Below are 19,258 nucleotides of genomic sequence, written 5' to 3'. Positions count from 1 at the left end.
TGAACGCTGGCAATTCTTACCCTGCGTGTTCAGCAGATAAACACATGCCAAACCGTTTGGTGCCGGTTTCCATGCATCTTCTTATCATAAGCCGATAGCGGGGCTCAAACACATGCAGTGGACATGGGACGGTGGGGAAGGCCATGGCACACACAAAGATGGGGACATCTCTGGTCAGACTGTGGGGTGAGGAAAAATGTTAACTTAGAAGTGGGAGCTGTCAGAAACAGAAGGGAGTATTAGTCACTGTAAAACAGCAAAAGCTAGCTAGCCTCAATTCTCTCATTTACAAAATAAAACCCTGAAGCCTGTTTCTGTCTCTATTATATTTGTAAAAATTTTCTTAATGTTTATTTATTTTTGAGAGAGAGGGAAGGAGAGAGAGAGAAGGAGGGAGGGGGAGAAAGAGAGAGAGAACGAGAACATGAGTGGGAGAGGGGCAGAGAGAGAGGGAGACACAGAATCTGCAGCAAGCTCCAGCCTCTGAGCTGTCAGCCCGGAGCCCAAAGTGGGGCTCAAACACACGAACCATGAGATCATGACCTGAACTGAAGTCGGATGCTTAACTGACTGAGCCACCCAGGCACTCCCTTCCTCAGTCTCTAGTGGGAAAAGAAAGCCCACCACATGAGAAAGTTTTCAACTCACCAGGCTTCCTGCCAAGCCTTTCTTAATTTGATGAGCTAGAACATACTATATTGTATTAGTTTTCTTAGAAAAGTTATAGCTTATGACTCCTATAAAAAAGTTCTGATGACCTTGAGGGCACCATCATAAGTGAAATAAGTGTCCAACTCTTGATTTCAGCTCAGGTCACGATCTCATCGTTTGTGAGATCAAGCCCCATGTCAGGCTCTACACTGACAGCAAAGAGACTGCTTGGGGTTCTCTCTCTTCCTCTTTCTCTCTTTCAAAATAAATAAGTAAACATTTTAAACAGAAAAACAGAAGTCAGAGAAAAATGAATACCACAAGACCTCACATACATGTGGAATCTTAAAAACAAACAAACAAACAAACAAACAAACAACACCAAGTTCATAGATATAGACAAAAGATTGGTGGTTGCCAGAGGCTGGAATCGGGGTGGGGGGGGGAAGGTGGGCAATGGGTGAAGGGGTCAAATATACAAGTTTCGGGGCGCCTGGGTGGCTCAGTCGGTTGGGCGTCCGACTTCAGCTCAGGTCACGATCTCGCGGTCCGCGAGTTCGAGCCCTGCATCGGGCTCTGGACTGATGGCTCAGAGCTTGGAGCCTGCTTCTGATTCTGTGTCTCCCTCTCTCTCTGCCCCTCCCCCATTCATGCTCTGTCTCTCTCTGTCTCAAAAATAAATAAACGTTAAAAAAAAATTAAAAAAAAAAAAAAGATATAAGTTTCCAGTTGCATAGTAAGTAAGTCCTGGGGATGTAATGCCAAGCATTGTGACTACAGTTAATAATACTGCATTGTAGGGGCGCCTGGGTGGCGCAGTCGGTTAAGCGTCCGACTTCAGCCAGGTCACGATCTCGCGGTCCGTGAGTTCGAGCCCCGCGTCAGGCTCTGGGCTGATGGCTCAGAGCCTGGAGCCTGTTTCCGATTCTGTGTCTCCCTCTCTCTCTGCCCCTCCCCTGTTCATGCTCTGTCTCTCTCTGTCCCAAAAATAAATAAACGTTGAAAAAAAAAAAATTTAAATTAAAAAAATAAATAATAATACTGCATTGTATATTTGAAAGTTGCTAAGAAAATCGATCTTAAAAGTGCTCACCACAAGAAAAAAAAATTAACTATGTATAGCGATAGACATTAAGCCTTACTGTGGTGATCATTTTGCAATATACATAAATATCAAAGCATTATGTTACATACCTGAAATTAATGTAATGTTATGTGCCAATTACACCTCAATAAAAACAAATAAGAAAAAGAGAAAAAAGTTCTGATGAAAGCATAAACTACATAGTAGTCAAAAGTAGTGAGTTCTAACTAAAAAAAAGTAGCAGAATTTTAAGACTTTTAACTTTTAGTTAAAAGTTGCTACAACACAGAACTCTGCTCACTTTAAAAGATAAAAACAACTGTCAAGCCTATTTTGAGTGGTAATCCTGCTCTCCCTTCTGTTTCTATATACTGTACCTTTCAATTCTGAAAAATTCAGTACCATTTATTTAGATACAAAAAGCAACTACATACTTTTTATGAAGCCACACCTTTGAAGTAGTTCTTATAATCCCAATTAAATTTCTATAAGTCTCTGTAATTAATTTTTTTCTATTTGTGGGATTTCTAATTTCTCTGCCAAGGAGGAAAAAAAAAAAAAAAACAACACCTGAGATAAAGCTATTAAGTTAACAAGGATTTCCTTCTTTAATCTGAACTCAAGACCAAGTATATACAACATGAGGACTTACTTTGACAATTCTGTCATTTCTTCATCATAAATTCTCTTTCTATCAGAGAGTTCATCTGACAAATATCGAAATATTAATTCTTCGGCCAGACTAGTTATATTAAAATTTCTGCTTGCCAACAACTGTAACAAAAGGCAATATTAGTACCAGATGGCAATTAATTCCAAAGGACAAAGCACTCTTCTCCCAGTAGGAAAGGTCGACAACAAGGTAGAGGGGTGAAGTCTTTGGGAAGACAAAAGGATGGGGATAGAGAGCTTGGAGGTCAGCCAGTCTGGGATATGGAGAGGGGCAGGGCAGTTCCTCCCCTCTGAGAAAAGGGCAGGAGAAGGTGTTCACCCAGAGGAAGGATTAGTGAGTTGGCTTCTGTATTCTCAATCACGTATCATAATGTCAGGGAGGGGAGAGGAAGTGAGTAGATATGTTGTCAAAGAAGAGAAAGAGGAAATACTCATCCGGGAAAGTAGAAAACAGAAGCTACTAGAGAAGCATAGTAAGGATGAGTACTAATGTTTTCAGTCTAAGATTTAAGATTGTGAATTTAAACTGAAACCAATCTTACCAATTTTGTGGCTTTTCTCTAGCTCTGCTTTGTTATTTATATGGACATGTGCAAGAAGCAGAGTTGACTTTATTTGGATTGGGAAAGGAACTGACAGACCAAGGAATTACAGGTGGATATGAAGGAAAATAGGTGGAAACTGAATTAAAATGTGCTAGGATCAGTGGGTGAAAGAGTTACACGTAGCTGAAGATCTATCATTCTGTGTCTGTGCGTGCACTGCTTTTATCTTAGACACATGAATTTGCAAATAACAGTTTTCAATAACATTTGAATACGTATCAGGTACCAGCTGAAGATGCTTCATATAAATTAAGTTAGGCCTTAAAACAGCACTGTCCCACAGGCACCATCTACAATGCACTAATACAGAAGATGGGTCTCAGAAAGGTTAAGGGACTAGTGTAGAGTGACAGTGGCACAGCTAGGACCCCAGGGCCGGTAGGTTTCAATGTCCTATTGTTTCTTTGTTAACTTGTTGCATTTCTGGGCTGCAAGCTACATGAAACAAAGTATATGAAGCAAGCTACATGTGTTGCTATAACCCACTAAGAACTAGAAGTTCAACTCTGGGAAACAACAACTGTGTTTGAGACCCTCAGTAACGGAGTAACTAGCAGAAACAAGTTTCACTTAATTCACAACTAGTATTATTCACAACATAGTATTATTAATAACTAGTATTAATTCACAACATAGTATTATTAATGACATCAGTATTTTATACTGTTCTTTTAGGGTATCATTTTATTGAAGAGTAATACAATAAAATTTGCTTCACTTGGCTTTATGTCAACCAAGACTTCGGCACATACACAGATAATTGACAATTCGTGTTTATAATAACGCATGTGAAAAAGTCTAACCTCATGAAAGTATTTCTGCATTGAAGAAAGATCAAATTATTATTATTTTAGTTTGTTTTATTATATTCTAATTTCTGGAACACCGGCAATCTACACAGAACTTGCACTTAGCCATTCACTCATTCACTCATTTAATCATTCATTCAACATGGACTTGCTGAACCTTTAGTACATGTTCTGGTCTCTGGAGGTAGAGTGAAAACAAGACAGAAGTCATCTCTGTCCCTAAGGAGCTTATATTATAGTGCCAACCTCAATGCACTGGTTCATCACACAGCCCCCTAACCAAATAGCACTGAACGCAGACATGAATGAAGGGTCTGTGTTACAAACAGTGGTCATAAAGACATGCATCTTACTCTCTGAGAATAAGAAAGCTGCCTCCAGGTCCACCGGTCCAGACAAGCATGGGTACAACAAGGCAGTGGGCCAGATGCTACCCACTGTTAGCAAGAAGAGAGAGCAAATACTGTGGAGTAGACCTGCACAGGAACAGCTGAAGGAAACTGCTAGAAAGACTCAAAAAGCATCCACCATCAGGACACATGGTGCATGGTACAATGAATGATATTCATGATTATTCAGGCTCTCCCTGAGTAACTTAGAAAGATTCAGGATGTATGCAATTAAAAGAAACTATGTACAGATAATGCTCTAGAAAGGTCTCAATTATAGTTTTGGCAGTAAACTAAGTCACAATTATTTAAAAACTCATGTAAGTATGATATCTCCTGTACCATATCAAATTCAAAAATAAATTTTACTGTATATTTGTTTTTTTAAAAAAACACTTGATCGTATTTAAAATGCATTGAGTGAGTTTGATCTCTCGAAGTAATTAAGGCAAATATTTGTAGTATCATTTTACAGGTAACTGCCCTCCCAGAAGTTAAATAACTTGCTTCGTGGAAGGATAGTGGCACCAAAAGTACCAGAGCCCACACAGTTGACAGAGTCATGATGTGCAAAGTTGATCAGAAAGCTTTTAAAAGCTTTTAAGTGCTGTTTATTGTATTTACCACACCTATGGTATGGATTTAAACAGTTTATTTTTGAGTTAGACATAACTAAGCAGCTTCCCTTCATGGAAACTTATGTATTACTGGCTTTGAATTCAGACAAAAGATGCAACTGACAGGGCACCAAAGGGACTTCCCAGTATCGAAAATGATCAAGTCTTCGATCCTAAGAAAAACTAAGTACTATAATATGACTTCACCTTGAGATGAAGTAAAGGACCGAATCCTTGGCACATATTAAGTATGCCATTATGTTACCTCAACCCTTTATGATTAACATAGGGTAAGGACTCAGCAATGTTATCTCAGTTATTTATAATTAACGCATAGTAAGAACTCCAATTATGTTACCTGTTTTCGATACTCATGCCTGAAAATTTCCCTGAAGTTTAATGGGTTCTGTATCTAAACTTCCTCTGTGTATCTTTTGAGAAATCCAATAGGAAAAAGACCTATCTTTGATTGGAGAAATCCAACTTTCTTTAATAAATGGGTAGTCAAAACAAAGCCAACCCAAGAAATGAGCACCTGCTGAGGGGTAAGAAGAGGGGCCGAACAGTCTTCTTATTTCAGAAGAAATACTTACTTCTGAAAGTTTTTCTTTGCACAACGGACAATGCGGGGCATGGTCAAGGCAGCGCTCAAGGCATTTTAGGCAAAATGTATGTCCACATGGCGTAGTCACAGGCTCAAAGAGCAACCTGGAAAATATATCTGAGTTTTTAGCCAAAAATTGTCCAGAAGAGATTTTCAAATAATCTATTTTCTAAGAATTCCTTAAGACAATTTCCCTACTGTTGTAGAAATCAATTATATCTATTTCCATTTATAGCTTCCTTATCAAATTTTTAGAAATCATTTATTGCTAAGGTATATATAATTTCTCTGATAATGAAAAGCCTATTATGTTTATGATATCAAATTCAGGAAGGATGGATATTTCAAAGAGTTGCACAGATTCTACGTCATCCTACCTCATGCAAAGGGCACACTCAAAGTCCGTTACATCTATGGAGAGCTCTGGACCTTCTCCTACATTAGAGGTCATATTCCTTTGAGGTGAGGAATCTGCCTCTGAAAAAGTTTAAAATGCTAAAATTAACACTGCTTATATGGATACCAGCATGCAATAATTGTATTTCCTCTGGCTAAAAGTGTTACATCAATGTAACAAATCATGCTAGGAAGGAATAGTTCCTAACCTGATTAAAAATATACAGCAATAATTTATCTGGACAGTGGACTTGAATAAAAGTTAAAGTTATAACTAAATTTTCCCTCGTTTTGACTATGAAATCCTTGTGGGATTAACCATTCAAATTGTTCTATAATCTTAAAGCTGACATATTCCTTTCATTATTAATTTTAAACTATCTGTGTAAAAATTAAAAAAAAGAAAACATTGGGGGTGCCTGGGTGGCTCAGTCAGTTAAGTGTCCGACATTGGCTCGTGTCATGATCTCACGGTTAGTGAGTCGAGCCCCGCGTCAGGCTCTATGCTAACAGCTCGGAGCCTGGAGGCTGCTTTGCATTCTGTGTCTCCCTCTCTCTCTGTTCCTCCCCCACTTGCACTCTGTCTCTGTCTCTCTCTCTCTCTCTCAAAAATAAATAAAGATTAAGAAAAATAAAAAAATAAATAAAAAAAATACATTGAATATTAGCTAACATCCTATCACTCTGGAGTCACACAACTCCACGATAAAATAGTTTACTGACCTTTTTTGGGAATTTTCCCAGGACCATTCAGGTCATGCACATCCTCCATATCATTTGGAAACTGTCTCTTTAAACTGGTGCTGGGTGCTCCTGGAAGGATACTTTCTAACACTTCTTTATCCTCCTCAAAGTGCAGACCCAGTATAAAATACAAAACCGAAGAATTTGTATTTCTGAACACATCGGATTTCTCAGATGGATTCTGGTTAAGTAGGAAAAAAGAATCCAAAATATTAAAGAAATCACAAAATAAGAGAAAACAGTATTCATGCAGTAGCCTTTCTTAGACATCTTTGGAAAAAATAGGATTGTACTCTTCATTCATGACTGGTTTCATCTATTAACTTCTAAGATGAGCTTTGCACTTCCTGTAGTAAAATACAGAATAATTCTCCTTGAGACAGATCAACTGAATATCAGTCTTCATATATTCAAATCATCCCTCTGCTTTCTTTTCTCCAAGCCAAAATAAGTTCAGGTCTCCTGATGCTCGGGGTTCCCAATGTGTGCTGTCCTAAATCTTTCTTTCTACATGTTTCTTTGCATCGTTTTCGTTACTTCCATCAATTTCCTTTAAAAGGTTCAACTCTCAGGTTGAGGAGCTAGAACCTGTCTTGAGAAGTACTTCCAACTAATATAACACCACAGTTTGAATAACTTGTAAACGTTGAAAATTAAGGAATTACATAAAGTTTAATCAAGATAAAATTGACAAACACATGCACTTCGTACCTTAGAACTCCCTGCATTGTCACCTTCTTCCAGAGGCTGGGTGTTTATATCACTGGCACACTGAGCCTTCAATCTGCTGTTCAATATTCTGCTTTGGATGGAAGGTGTTAAATTTTGATGCACATTTTCTGAAGCTGGGAACAACACCTCACACATTACCTGTAAAATTTCCAAGAAGAAAAAAATATATTTTAAAACACTTTTGAAAAATACATAGTATACCTTAAAGATCCAAAGGGAACTACAGGGCAAATTGATCCAAGACATTGAAAAGAATAGTTACCATATTCCAATTGCCAATGTTTTAAAACTCAAGTTTCTGAAACCATAATCAATGCTTTAAGCATTTTGGCTAGCACTATCTTTCCACTTTAGTCTAACCAACTACAAAATATGAGCATCACTATTTCTGTCTGGCCCTTACACATCTGCTACAGAAAATCACCCCTAAAGTCTCAGGGTTAAGAGAGAAAAGTGGGGTCTAGAGGTTGCAGGGATCTTAAATTAAACAAGTCGTGATCACCCACAGGACTGAGACATTTCTAGAAGACTGCTCAACTTACAAGAGAACTGGAAGAGCAACCTAGTAAAGAACTATAAAAGGAAGACAAGGTGAAGGGCCGTAATTCTAGTTCAAGAGCCACAGACCAGCCTTTGGTGGTAGCGGGAAGTAACTGCCAATCACTCGATAGTCCTGCCAATCCTCATGGACTCAGCTGAAATCCAAGGGCTTAAGAGAAGTACAAAGCAGTGACTGAAACCTAATAAAGAGTCCTCCATGGTTCTTCATGTCACAGGTCAGTGCACCACGCCCATAACTGCTGTATCAAGAAGAAACAGCACTCAGCATGGACATCAATGTCCTCAGCACTGGCTCTGAGGGCTTCACTAGAGCAGCAGAAGGCTGCCTGGGAGGATACCATGTTTCATGGGCACCACCAGGCACTGTTTTGGGACTGTGTGAGACAGAAGACATCTACCACAGACAGAATGCTACAGGGAAAAACATCATATCTGAAATAGCACCAGACTGACAAGAAGCACCACAAGATCTAGATTCTGGTTCTGGGACCTTTATACATCTGCTTAATTTTGAGCTCAAGCTGAATTTCCTATGATGCTGTTGTAAAAAGCAGTTGAGATGCATTTTAACATTCTTGTGAAATGTGCAGGTGGAACAAAGCAGGCAGGGATAGTTAGAAAAGCCAATGTTAAGATTCAATGTTATTTTGACAAGTTGAAACAACGGCCAAAACCAGTAAGTGATGATTTGGCAGCATTAGCGAAGACCGATAGACTGCATAATAAAAGGATAAAAAAAATATTGCTACAAGGTTCTCACTGAAAACAAACAAAAAAGATGTAGGTGTTTTGTCTAACTATGAGCCAATGGTGTGATAGTATTAGGCTAAAAATAAACATGCCTCATGAAATGAACACAAGGGAAGGTGAAAGGTGCCCCCTATAGTTGTCAGATTTGGATGCCGGGGTACACTAAATGTATCCAAAGGAGGAAACCTTACGACCTTATAAGGATGTTTAGGCCAAAGAAAGACTCGAGACAAAGATAACAGTCCATCTCAAATATCTAAGGTGCTTTAAAATGGAGAAGGAAGAATAGATTCATTATTCCTTGCTGCCAAAAATAAAACTAGACTGGAAAGTGGAAATTACAAGGTAAATGTGTGGTAGAAGTCAGCGATAGTGTTAAAATAGGGAAACACTGACATAAAAACAAGAACTGCTGGTCACTGCACCTGCTAAGACTGTAACTATTGTACAGGCTCTTTTACAGTAAGTGTGACTCAGTGACTTCTAAGAAGACTGGGTTAAAGACCTGAATAAGAGAGAAGATATTTCTGCATTGTTCTGGTGAAGCTTTGCTAAAACTTTCAAGTCAACCTATGCAGCTAGACTGGTATATTTTGCGTATTATCACAATGTCTTTTATAGGGCTCCTATACAAACGATAATGCTTGAAATTACCACTCTAAGAAAACTCACTTTGCCTCTCCAGTCTCACACATGGATCCTCCCTCACTAGCACGTGCCATTATTTCAGCAGAACAGAGCTATACGAAAGCCATCTCACTGTACTTTATCCCTGGATGAAAGTTATCAAGTGCATGAAACTCATCATTATTCCTGTGTGTTTTTAATCATATTGTTATGAATATTCAGAATTATATTTCTTGTTTATGTGACAGGAGTCACTAGCATGGACACAAGGGCTATATAAATGAGACTTAAAGAAGAAAGTCATTTAAAGAAAATCACACCTTCTGTGCTTCTTTCTTCACAGAGTTACACTCAGGATTTAAAGCAAGGCAGTAGAGAAACTCCTTCAACACTTCCTTACTTCTTCCCAATCCAGAAAGAGCCTGAGCTTTCACATGATGCCCCTGGATTCATCAAAAAACAAGATACACATTTAAAAAAATGGTGTGATTATATTCTTGTATACAAGGAGACCTGAAAAAACCATTAGAACTATTTAATTTTCAAATTAGCTAGAATAAACAAAAACCCATCAAGGTTGGCTCTAGCTCTTCTGCCTTGGAAACCAAGCAAACCCAAATGTCTCATAAACACAATCCACAATCAGCCAACAGGGGTCACCAGACTAGGAATTTGAGCCCAAGGCAGTTCCAAGGTACATGCTAAGAGAGAACTGGCTATCTACCAACTTTAAATACACTCAGCAATCACAGATCACAACCATGTTCCTGTCTTCATGGAGCATATAGACTTGTGAGGTAAGACAGACATGAGCAGAAATATCTATAACACAAAGCATAGCCTACAAAATACTACAACAGAAATAAACAAAGTATAATATGGATCAGAATTTTCCACCAGCATTTTTTTTTGGTAATTGCAGTATTTTCTCAAATCATTGTAAATACTGTAATTTATCAGTTCACATATTATCTTTAGTCTTTTTCTTATTTATTTTTTCTTGTTACTCTCTGGTTCTTTGTTCATGTTTAAGAAAGATGTACTGTTTCCAACTGTTTTTCTCTTATGTTGAGTCAGACCCTCGTCCTCCATAGTCTTCACTGCTGAATGGAAGCTTTTTTGGGTCCTTTGTCTACATAAAAGAGATCTATTTGAGAGATTTTATTTTCGGGTGTGTGACAGGGAAGTCAGGCCTTATGCTGGGAGCCCCATGTACCAGGATTTAGAGGGGCTTACTTGGGGGGGGCGGAAGAAGGACCTGTCACATGCATTGGCAGCCACAATTTTCCCCAGGCAGTTTGTGCAATTCTTTGCAGGAAGTCGGGGTGAGGCACCAGGACTTTTCTTTCTCCACAACTGATCTGCATGGCAGAGTGAACTGGCACCATCAAGCAAACCTTCTCTCTTATTCCTTTCCTAAGCGCTTAAATCGAATCCTTCCTGGAGTTTATATTATGATGTGAACTCGGCTCCCATTGAATTATAACATCCTCTGCTCTTTCATCCATTAACCAGCATTCCAAACATTTTCTGAGCTTTCTAATCTCATGAATGTTCCTCATTCTCTTCAGCTATAGACTTATACTTGCTTACACATTCTTGCCACCACAGTTTTAGGGACATATAATTTATATATAATAAAATCCACAAATTTTTATGAATACTTTTAAATTTTAAATTTTAGTTAATATACAGTGCAATATTGGTTTCAGGAGTAAATTTAGTCGTTCATCACTTATATACAACGCTCAATGCTCATAAGTGCCCTCATTAATACCCATCACCCATCTAGATTATCTCCCACCCACCTACCTCCATAAACCCTCGGTTTGTTCTCTCAGAGTCTCTTGTGGTTTGTTCCCCTCTCTTCTCTTCCTCTACCTTACCACATGTTCTGTTTGGTTTCTTAAATTCCACATGTGAGTGCAATCATATGGTATTTGTCATTATCTGATTGATTTATTTCACTTAGCAAAATACATTCTAGCTCCATGCATGTTGTTGCAAATGGCAAGATTTCAATCTTTTTGATGGCTGAGTAATATTCCATTATATGCATACAACTGTATGTATGGATACAATTCCATTGTGTGTGTATGTGTGTGTGTGTGTGTTTATGATGTATACCACATCTTCTTTATCCATTCATCAGTTGATGGACCTTTGGGCTCTCTTCATAGTTTGGCTATTGTTGATAATGCTGCTATAAACACTGGGGTGCATATATTCCTCTGAATCTGTATTTTTGTATCCTTTGGGTAAATACCTAATAGTGCAATTGCTGGATCGCAGGGTAGGTCTATTTTTAGTTTTTTGAGGAACCCCCACACTGTTCTCCAGAGTGGCTGCACCAATGTGCATTCCTACCAGCAGTACAAGAGGGTTCCCCTTTCTCTGCATCCTCACCAACACCTGTTGTTTCTTGTGTTGTTAATTTTAGCCATTTTGACCAGTGTGAGGTGATACCTCATTGTGGTTTTGATTTGTATTTGCCTTATGATAAGTGATGTTGAGCATCTTTTCATGTGTCTGTTAGCCATCTGGATGCCTTCTTTGGGAAAGTTCCTATTCATGTCTTCTGCCCATTTCTTAACTGGGTTATTTGTTTTTTGAGTGTTGAGTTTGATTTTGGATACTAACCCATTACCAGATGTGTCATTTGCAAATATCTTTTCCCAATCTGTAGGCTTCCTTTTAGTTTTGTTTATTGTTTCCTTCATTGTGCAGAAGTTTTTTTTTATCTTAATGAGGTCCCAATAGTTCATGTTTGTTTTTGTTTCCTTTGCCTTTGGTGATGTGTCCAGTAAGTTGCTCCAGCCAAGGTCAAAGAGGTTGCTGCCTATGTTCTCTAGGATTTTGATGGTTTCCTATCTCACATTTAGGTCTTTCATCCATTTTGAATTCATTTTTGTGTATGGTGTAAGAAAGTGGTCCAGTTTCATTCTTCTGCATGTTGCTGTCCAGTTTTCCCAGCACCATTTGTTGAAGAGACTGTCTTTTTTCCATTAGATATTCTTTCCTGCTTTGTCAACGATTACTTGACCATATAGCTGTGGGTCCATTTTTGGGTTTTCTATTCTGTTCTATTGATCTGTCTGTTTTTGTGCCAATACCATATGGTCTCAATGACTACAGCTTTATCATATAGCTTAAAATCTAGAATTGTGATGCCTCCAGTTTTTTCTTTTCCAGGATTGCTTTAGCTATTCAGGGTCTTTTCTGGTTCCATACAAATTTTACATAGACATGTATTGTTTGTTCTAGTTCTGCAAAGAATGCTGGTGGTATTTTGATTGCATTAAATGCATAGGTTCCTTTGGGTAACAAGCAACTAGAACAATGTTTGTTCTTCCAATCCGTGAGCATGGAATGCTTTTCCATTTCTTTGTGTCCCTTCAATTTCTTTCATAAGTCTTCTGTAGTTTTTGGAGTACAGATCTTTTGTCTCTTAATTAGGTTTATTCTTAGGTATCTTATTGGTTTGGGTGCAATTGTAAATAGGAATAATTCCTTGATTTTTCTGTTTTGTTATTTGTGTATAGAAATGCAACAGATTCCTGCACATTGATTTTATATTCTAAAATTTTGCTGAATTCATGTATCAGTTCTAACAATTTTTTGGTGGAGTCTTTCAGATTTTCTACATAGGTACAGTGTCATCTGCAAACAGTAAAAGTTTGCCTTCTTCCTTGATTTGTATACCCTTTCTTTTTGTTGTCTGATTGCTGAGGCTAGGACTTCCAGGACTATGTTAAATGGTAATGTTGAAAGTGGGCATCCTTGTCTTGTTCCTGACCATAAGGGAAAGGAGTTTTTCCCCACTGAGTATGATGTTAGCTACGGGCCTTTCCTATATGGCCTTTATGATGTTGAGGTATGTTCCATCTATTCCTATTTTGTTAAGACTTTTTACCAATAATCGGTGCTGTATTTTGTCAAATGGTCTTTCTGCATCTATTGACCGGATCATATGGCTCTTATTCTTTTATTTTTTAAATGTTTTCATTTACTTTTCAGAGAGAAAGCATGACAAGGGCAGGGGGATCTAAAGCAGGTTCAGCAGACAGCCCAATGTGGGACTCAAACTCACAAACCATGAGATCATGACCTGAGCCAAAGTCCAATGCTCAACCTACTGAGCCACCTAGGTGCCCCATATCCTTTCTTTTATTAATGTGGTGTATCATGTTGATTGATTTGTGAATATTAAGCCATCCCTGCAGCCCAGGAATAAATCCCACTTGATCATAGTGAATAACTCTTTTAATGTACTGCTGAATTCAATTTGCTAGTATCTTGTTGAGAATTTTTGCATCCAGGTCCATCAGGGACAGATATTGGCCTGTAATTCTCCTTTGCCAGGTATTGGAATCAAGGTAATGCTGGCTTCGTAGAATGAGTTTGGAAGTTTTCCTTCCATTTCTGTTTTTTTTTTTTTTTGAACAGTTTGAGAAGAATAAGTATTAACTCTTCTTTAAATGTCTGGTAAAACTCCCCTGGGAAGCCATCTGGCCCAGGACTCTTGTTTGTTGGGAGATTTTTAAAAAATGTAATTTATTGTCAAGTTGGCTAATATACAGCGTATACAGTGTGCTCTTGGTTTTGGGGGTAGATTCCCGTGATTTATCACTTATATGCAACACCCAGGGCTCATCCCAACAAGTGCCCTCCTCAATGCCCATCACCAATTTTCCCCTTTCCCCCACACCCCCACCCCATCAACCCTCAGGTTTTTCTCTGTATTTAAGAGTCTCTTATGGTTTGCCTCCCTCTCTGTTTGAAACTATTTTTTCCCTTCCTTTCTCCCATGGTCTTCTGTTAAGTTTCTCAAGTTCCACATATGAGTGAAAACATATGATATCTGTCTTTCTCTGACTTATTTCACTTAGCATAATATCCTCCAGTTCCATCCATGTTGTTGCAAATGACAGGATTTCATTCTTTCTCATTGCCAAGTAGTATTCCATTATATATATAAACCACATCTTCTTCATCCATTCATCAGTTGATGGACATTTGGGCTCTTTCCATAATTTGGCTATTGAAAGTGCTGCTATAAACATTGGGTACATGTGCCCCTATAAATCAGCACTCCTGTATCCTTTGGATAAATTCCTAGTAGTGCTATTTCTGGGTCATAGGGTAGTTCTATTTTCAATTTTTTGAGGAACCTCCCCACTGTTTTCCAGAGTGGCTGCACCAGTTTGCATTTGTTGGGAGATTTTTGATTACTGATTCAATTTCTTTGCTTGTTATGGGTCTATTCAAATTTTCTATTTCTTCCTGTTCCAGTTTTGGTAGTTTGTGATATTCTAGGAATTTGTTCATTTCTTCCAGATTTCCCAGTTTGCTGGCATATAATTTTTCATAGTATTCTCTTATAATTGTTCTATTTCTATGGTGTTGGTTGTGATCTGTCCTCTTTATTTTTTTTTTTCAACGTTTATTTATTTTTGGGACAGAGAGAGACAAAGCATGAACGGGGGAGGGGCAGAGAGAGAGGGAGACACAGAATCGGAAACAGGCTCCAGGCTCTGAGCCATCAGCCCAGAGCCCGACGCGGGGCTCGAACTCACGGACCGCGAGATCGTGACCTGGCTGAAGTCGGACGCTTAACCGACTGCGCCACCCAGGCGCCCCATGATCTGTCCTCTTTAATTGGTGATTTTATCTATCTGTTTGGTTCCTATCTTTTTTCTTTTTGAGAAGTCTAGCTAGGGGTTTACCAATTTTAAATGTGCAATGTATGACATTTGACAAATGTATACACTGTGTAACTACAACCACAATCATGATGTAGCACATTTTCATCACCCCAGAAAGTTCCCTCATGCCCTTTTAAGTCAATCCTCTCCTCTCTCCAAGTTCAGAAACAACTGATCTGTCACTACAGTTTTGCCTTTTTGACAATTTCATATAAATGTAATCACACATGTTTTTGTGTTCCTTCCTTCACTTAACGTGATGCTTCTGAGGTTCACCCGCATTGTTGAATAGACAGATACTTCATTATTCCCTATCACCATGTAGGGTTCCACTGAATGATTATACTACAATCTGCTTATTTGAATTTTTTAATTTTTAAAAAGAAATTTTATTAATTTCATAGTACTTCATTCAGACAAGTGACACACGCACAATAAACCAGAAATTTTTAAGTTACCAGACATTTGCTGACCAGTAACCTTACTCAAATGGACAGTTATGATAGGTCATATACACAGTACAACTCATCTTGTTTATCTCCTTGAAAAGTCTCAGGAATGACAGGTTGTGGGAGTTAAAGCAAACAAACACAAAAAAATACTGTCACATAGCCCAAAACTAAGAATTTAAACTCCTCTAGATGATAGCTGAATCCAGTGTTCTCAATCCAGATTTATTGAAGAACAATTAACAAATATAACATATAAAACGTAGCACCCAACATGATGATTTGATACACACATACACTGTGAAATGATTCCCACAATCAAGGTAATTAATACATCTACCACCTCACACAGTTAACTCTTTTCTTTCTTTCTTCCTTTTCTTTTTTTTTTTTTTTTTTTTTTTTTTTTTTTTGCAGTGAGGACACTTAAAATCTACTTTTAACAAATTTCAGGTATGTAATCCTGTATTACTAACTATAGTCACCATGCTGTATATTAGATCCTCAGAACCTGCTCTTCTTATAGTTGTACCTTTGACTTACATCTCCCCATTTTCCCCTGCCTCCAGGCACTGGCAATCACCACTCTATTCTTTTTTTTTTCAATATATGAAATTTATTGTCAGATTGGTTTCCATACAACACCCAGTACTCATCCCAAAAGGTGCCCTCCTCAATACCCACCACCCACCCTCCCCTCCCTCCCACCCCCCATCAACCCTCAGTTTGTTCTCAGTTTTTAAGAGTCTCTTATGCTTTGGCTCTCTCCCACTCTAACCTCTTTTTTTTTTTTCCTTCCCCTCCCCCATGGGTTTCTGTAAATTTCTCAGGATCCACATAAGAGTGAAAACATATGGTATCTGTGTTTCTCTGTATGGCTTATTTCACTTAGCATCACACTCTCCAGTTCCATCCACGTTGCTACAAAGGGCCATATTTCGTTCTTTCTCATTGCCACGTAGTACTCCATTGTGTATATAAACCACAATTTCTTTATCCATTCATCAGCTGATGGACATTTAGGCTCTTTCCATGATTTGGCTATTGTTGAGAGTGCTGCTACAAACAATGGGGTACAAGTGCCCCTATGCATCAGAACTCCTGTATTCCTTGGGTAAATTCCTAGCAGTGCTACTGCTGGGTCATAGGGTAGATCTATTTTTAATTTTTTGAGGAACCTCCACACTGTTTTCCAGAGTGGCTGCACCAATTTGCATTCCCACCAACAGTGCAAGAGGGTTCCCGTTTCTCCACATCCTCTCCAGCATCTATAGTCTCCTGATTTGTTCATTTCGGCAACTCTGACTGGTGTGAGGTGATATCTGAGTGTGGTTTTGATTTGTATTTCCCTGATGAGGAGCGACGTTGAACATCTTTTCATGTGCCTGTTGGCCATCCGGATGTCTTCTTTAGAGAAGACATGTCTATTCATGTTTTCTGCCCATTTCTTCACGGGGTTATTTGTTTTTCGGGTGTGGAGTTTGGTGAGCTCTTTATAGATTCTGGATACTAGCCCTTTATCAGATATGTCATTTGCAAATATCTTTTCCCATTCCGTTGGTTGCCTTTTAGTTTTGTTGGTTGTTTCCTTTGCTGTGCAGAAGCTTTTTATCTTCATAAGGTCCCAGTAGTTCATTTCTGTTTTTAATTTCCTTGCCTTTGGGGATGTGTCGAGTAAGAAATTGCTACGACTGAGGTCAGAGAGGTCTTTTCCTGCTTTCTCCTCTAGGGTTTTGATGGTTTTCTGTCTCACATTCAGGTCCTTTATCCATTTTGAGTTTATTTTTGTGAATGGTGTGAGAAAGTGGTCTAGTTTCAATCTTCTGCATGTTGCTGTCCAGTTCTCCCAGCACCATTTGTTAAAGAGACTGTCTTTTTTCCTGCTTTGTCAAATGTTCTTTCCTGCTTTGTCAAAGATGAGTTGGCCATACGTTTGTGGGTCTAGTTCTGGGGTTTCTATTCTATTCCATTGGTCTATGTGTCTGTTTTTGTGCCAATACCATGCTGTCTTGATGATGACAGCTTTGTAGTAGAGGCTAAAGTCTGGGATTGTGATGCCTCCTGCTTTGGTCTTCTTCTTCAAAATTATTTTGGCTATTTGGGGCCTTTTGTGGTTCCATATGAATTTTAGGATTGCTTGTTCTAGTTTCGAGAAGAATGCTGGTGCAATTTTGATTGGGATTGCATTGAATGTGTAGATAGCTTTGGGTAGTATTGACATTTTGACAATATTTATTCTTCCAGTCCATGAGCACGGACTGTTTCTCCATTTCTTTATATCTTCCTCAATTACCTTCATAAGCTTTCTATAATTTTCAGCCTACAGATCTTTTACATCTTTGGTTAGATTTATTCCTAGGTATTTTATGCTTCTTGGTGCAATTGTGAATGGGATCAGTTTCTTTATTTGTCTTTCTGTTGCTTCATTGTTAGTGTATAAGAATGCAACTGATTTCTGTACATTGATGTTGTATCCTGCAACTTTGCTGAATTCATGTATCAGTTCTAGCAGACTTTTGGTGGAGTCTATCAGATTTTCCATGTATAGTATCATGTCATCTGCAAAAAGTGAAAGCTTGACTTCATCTTTGCCAATTTTGATGCCTTTGATTTCCTTTTGTTGTCTGATTGCTGATGCTAGAACTTCCAACACTATGTTAAACGACAGCGAATCACCACTCTATTCTATGAAATCAGATTTTATTTTTTTTAGGTTCCACATATACTGGTAGCACACAGTATCTGTCTTCTCTATCTGGTTTACTTCACTTAGCGCAGTGCCCTCCCAGTTCATCCACATTGTTACAAATAACACAATTTCCTTCTGTTTTAAGGCTGAATAATTTATCCATTTCTTCCAAGTTATATAACTTGTTGGCACATAATTATTCATAGTCTTTTATGATCCTTTGTATTTCTGTGGCATCAGTTATAATGCTTCCTCCATTTATAATTTCATTTCTTTCAGTCATCTTTTTTTTCTTAGTCTACCTAAAGGTTTATCAATTTTTTCTTTTCAAGAAACCAATTCTTAGTTTCATTGATCTTTTGTCTTTCTAGTCTCTATTTCATTTCTGCTCTAATCTTTAGTCCTTCTGCTAAATTTGGGCTTAGTTTGTTCTTTTTATAGTTATTTGAGAAATAAGATTAAGTTGTTTGGGATCTTTATTTATTTATTTTTTAATTAATGTAGGTGTCCTATAAACCTCCCTACTAGAATTGCTTCTGTTGCACCCCCATAAATTTTGGTATATGTGTTTCCATTTCCATTTGTCTCGAGATTTTTTTTTTAATTTCTCTTTTGATTTCTTCTTTGACTCATTGGTTGTTTGGAAGTCGTTGTTTCATTTCCATGTATTTGTGAATTTTTTTTAGCTTTCCTCCTGTTACTTTTTCTAGTAACCATTGTGTTTGGAAAGGATATTTGATAAGATTTTAATCTTCTTAAATTTGTTAAGACTTGTTTTTTGACCTAACATATGATCCATCCTGGAGAATGTTCTCTGTGGCCTTCAAAACAATACATATTTTTTTTTGCTCTTGGGTGGAATATTCTGTATATGTTTGTCAGATTCATTGGCCTAAAGTATAGTCCAAGTCCATTATTTCCTTGCTGATTTTCTGTCTGGATGATGTGTATTTGATGGGGAAAGATTTTCATCTAAAGTTGGCTGCAAGGGCACTGGCTGGCTAGGGTGCAGTGGCATAGTCTCCATGCAGATCCGTCTACTGAGTCCAATGCTGGCAAAGGCAGTGGGAATCCTCAGCGGCCAAGACTGTGGGCATTCTGTGGGGGTCTGTGATGGCAGTGGTGGCTGGGGCTGTTGGGTGTCCTCGTTGGTAAAGGCTGCTGGGATCCTCCT

At 38.3% G+C, this 19,258-nt stretch overlaps 1 protein-coding gene across 2 annotated transcripts in view; it reads right to left on the bottom strand.

Annotated features, from left to right (window-relative positions):
• The window catches only part of LONRF2 (LON peptidase N-terminal domain and ring finger 2), a 45,252-nt gene that overhangs the window by 10,129 nt on the left and 15,865 nt on the right, over window positions 1-19,258 (bottom strand). For both annotated transcript variants that reach the window (XM_045445720.1, XM_045445719.1), the window contains exons 3-9: window positions 9,562-9,684; window positions 7,283-7,441; window positions 6,551-6,752; window positions 5,809-5,908; window positions 5,421-5,535; window positions 2,388-2,509; window positions 21-179 (exon numbers count right to left, since the gene is read on the bottom strand). In XM_045445720.1, the coding sequence (XP_045301676.1) occupies window positions 21-179; window positions 2,388-2,509; window positions 5,421-5,535; window positions 5,809-5,908; window positions 6,551-6,752; window positions 7,283-7,441; window positions 9,562-9,684 (980 nt within the window). The remainder of the gene's footprint in view (window positions 1-20; window positions 180-2,387; window positions 2,510-5,420; window positions 5,536-5,808; window positions 5,909-6,550; window positions 6,753-7,282; window positions 7,442-9,561; window positions 9,685-19,258) is intronic.

The sequence above is a fragment of the Leopardus geoffroyi genome, chromosome A3, assembly GCF_018350155.1.
Source record: "Leopardus geoffroyi isolate Oge1 chromosome A3, O.geoffroyi_Oge1_pat1.0, whole genome shotgun sequence".
NCBI classification, from domain to species: Eukaryota; Metazoa; Chordata; class Mammalia; order Carnivora; family Felidae; genus Leopardus; species Leopardus geoffroyi.
This window is presented reverse-complemented; position numbering and strand designations above follow the sequence as displayed.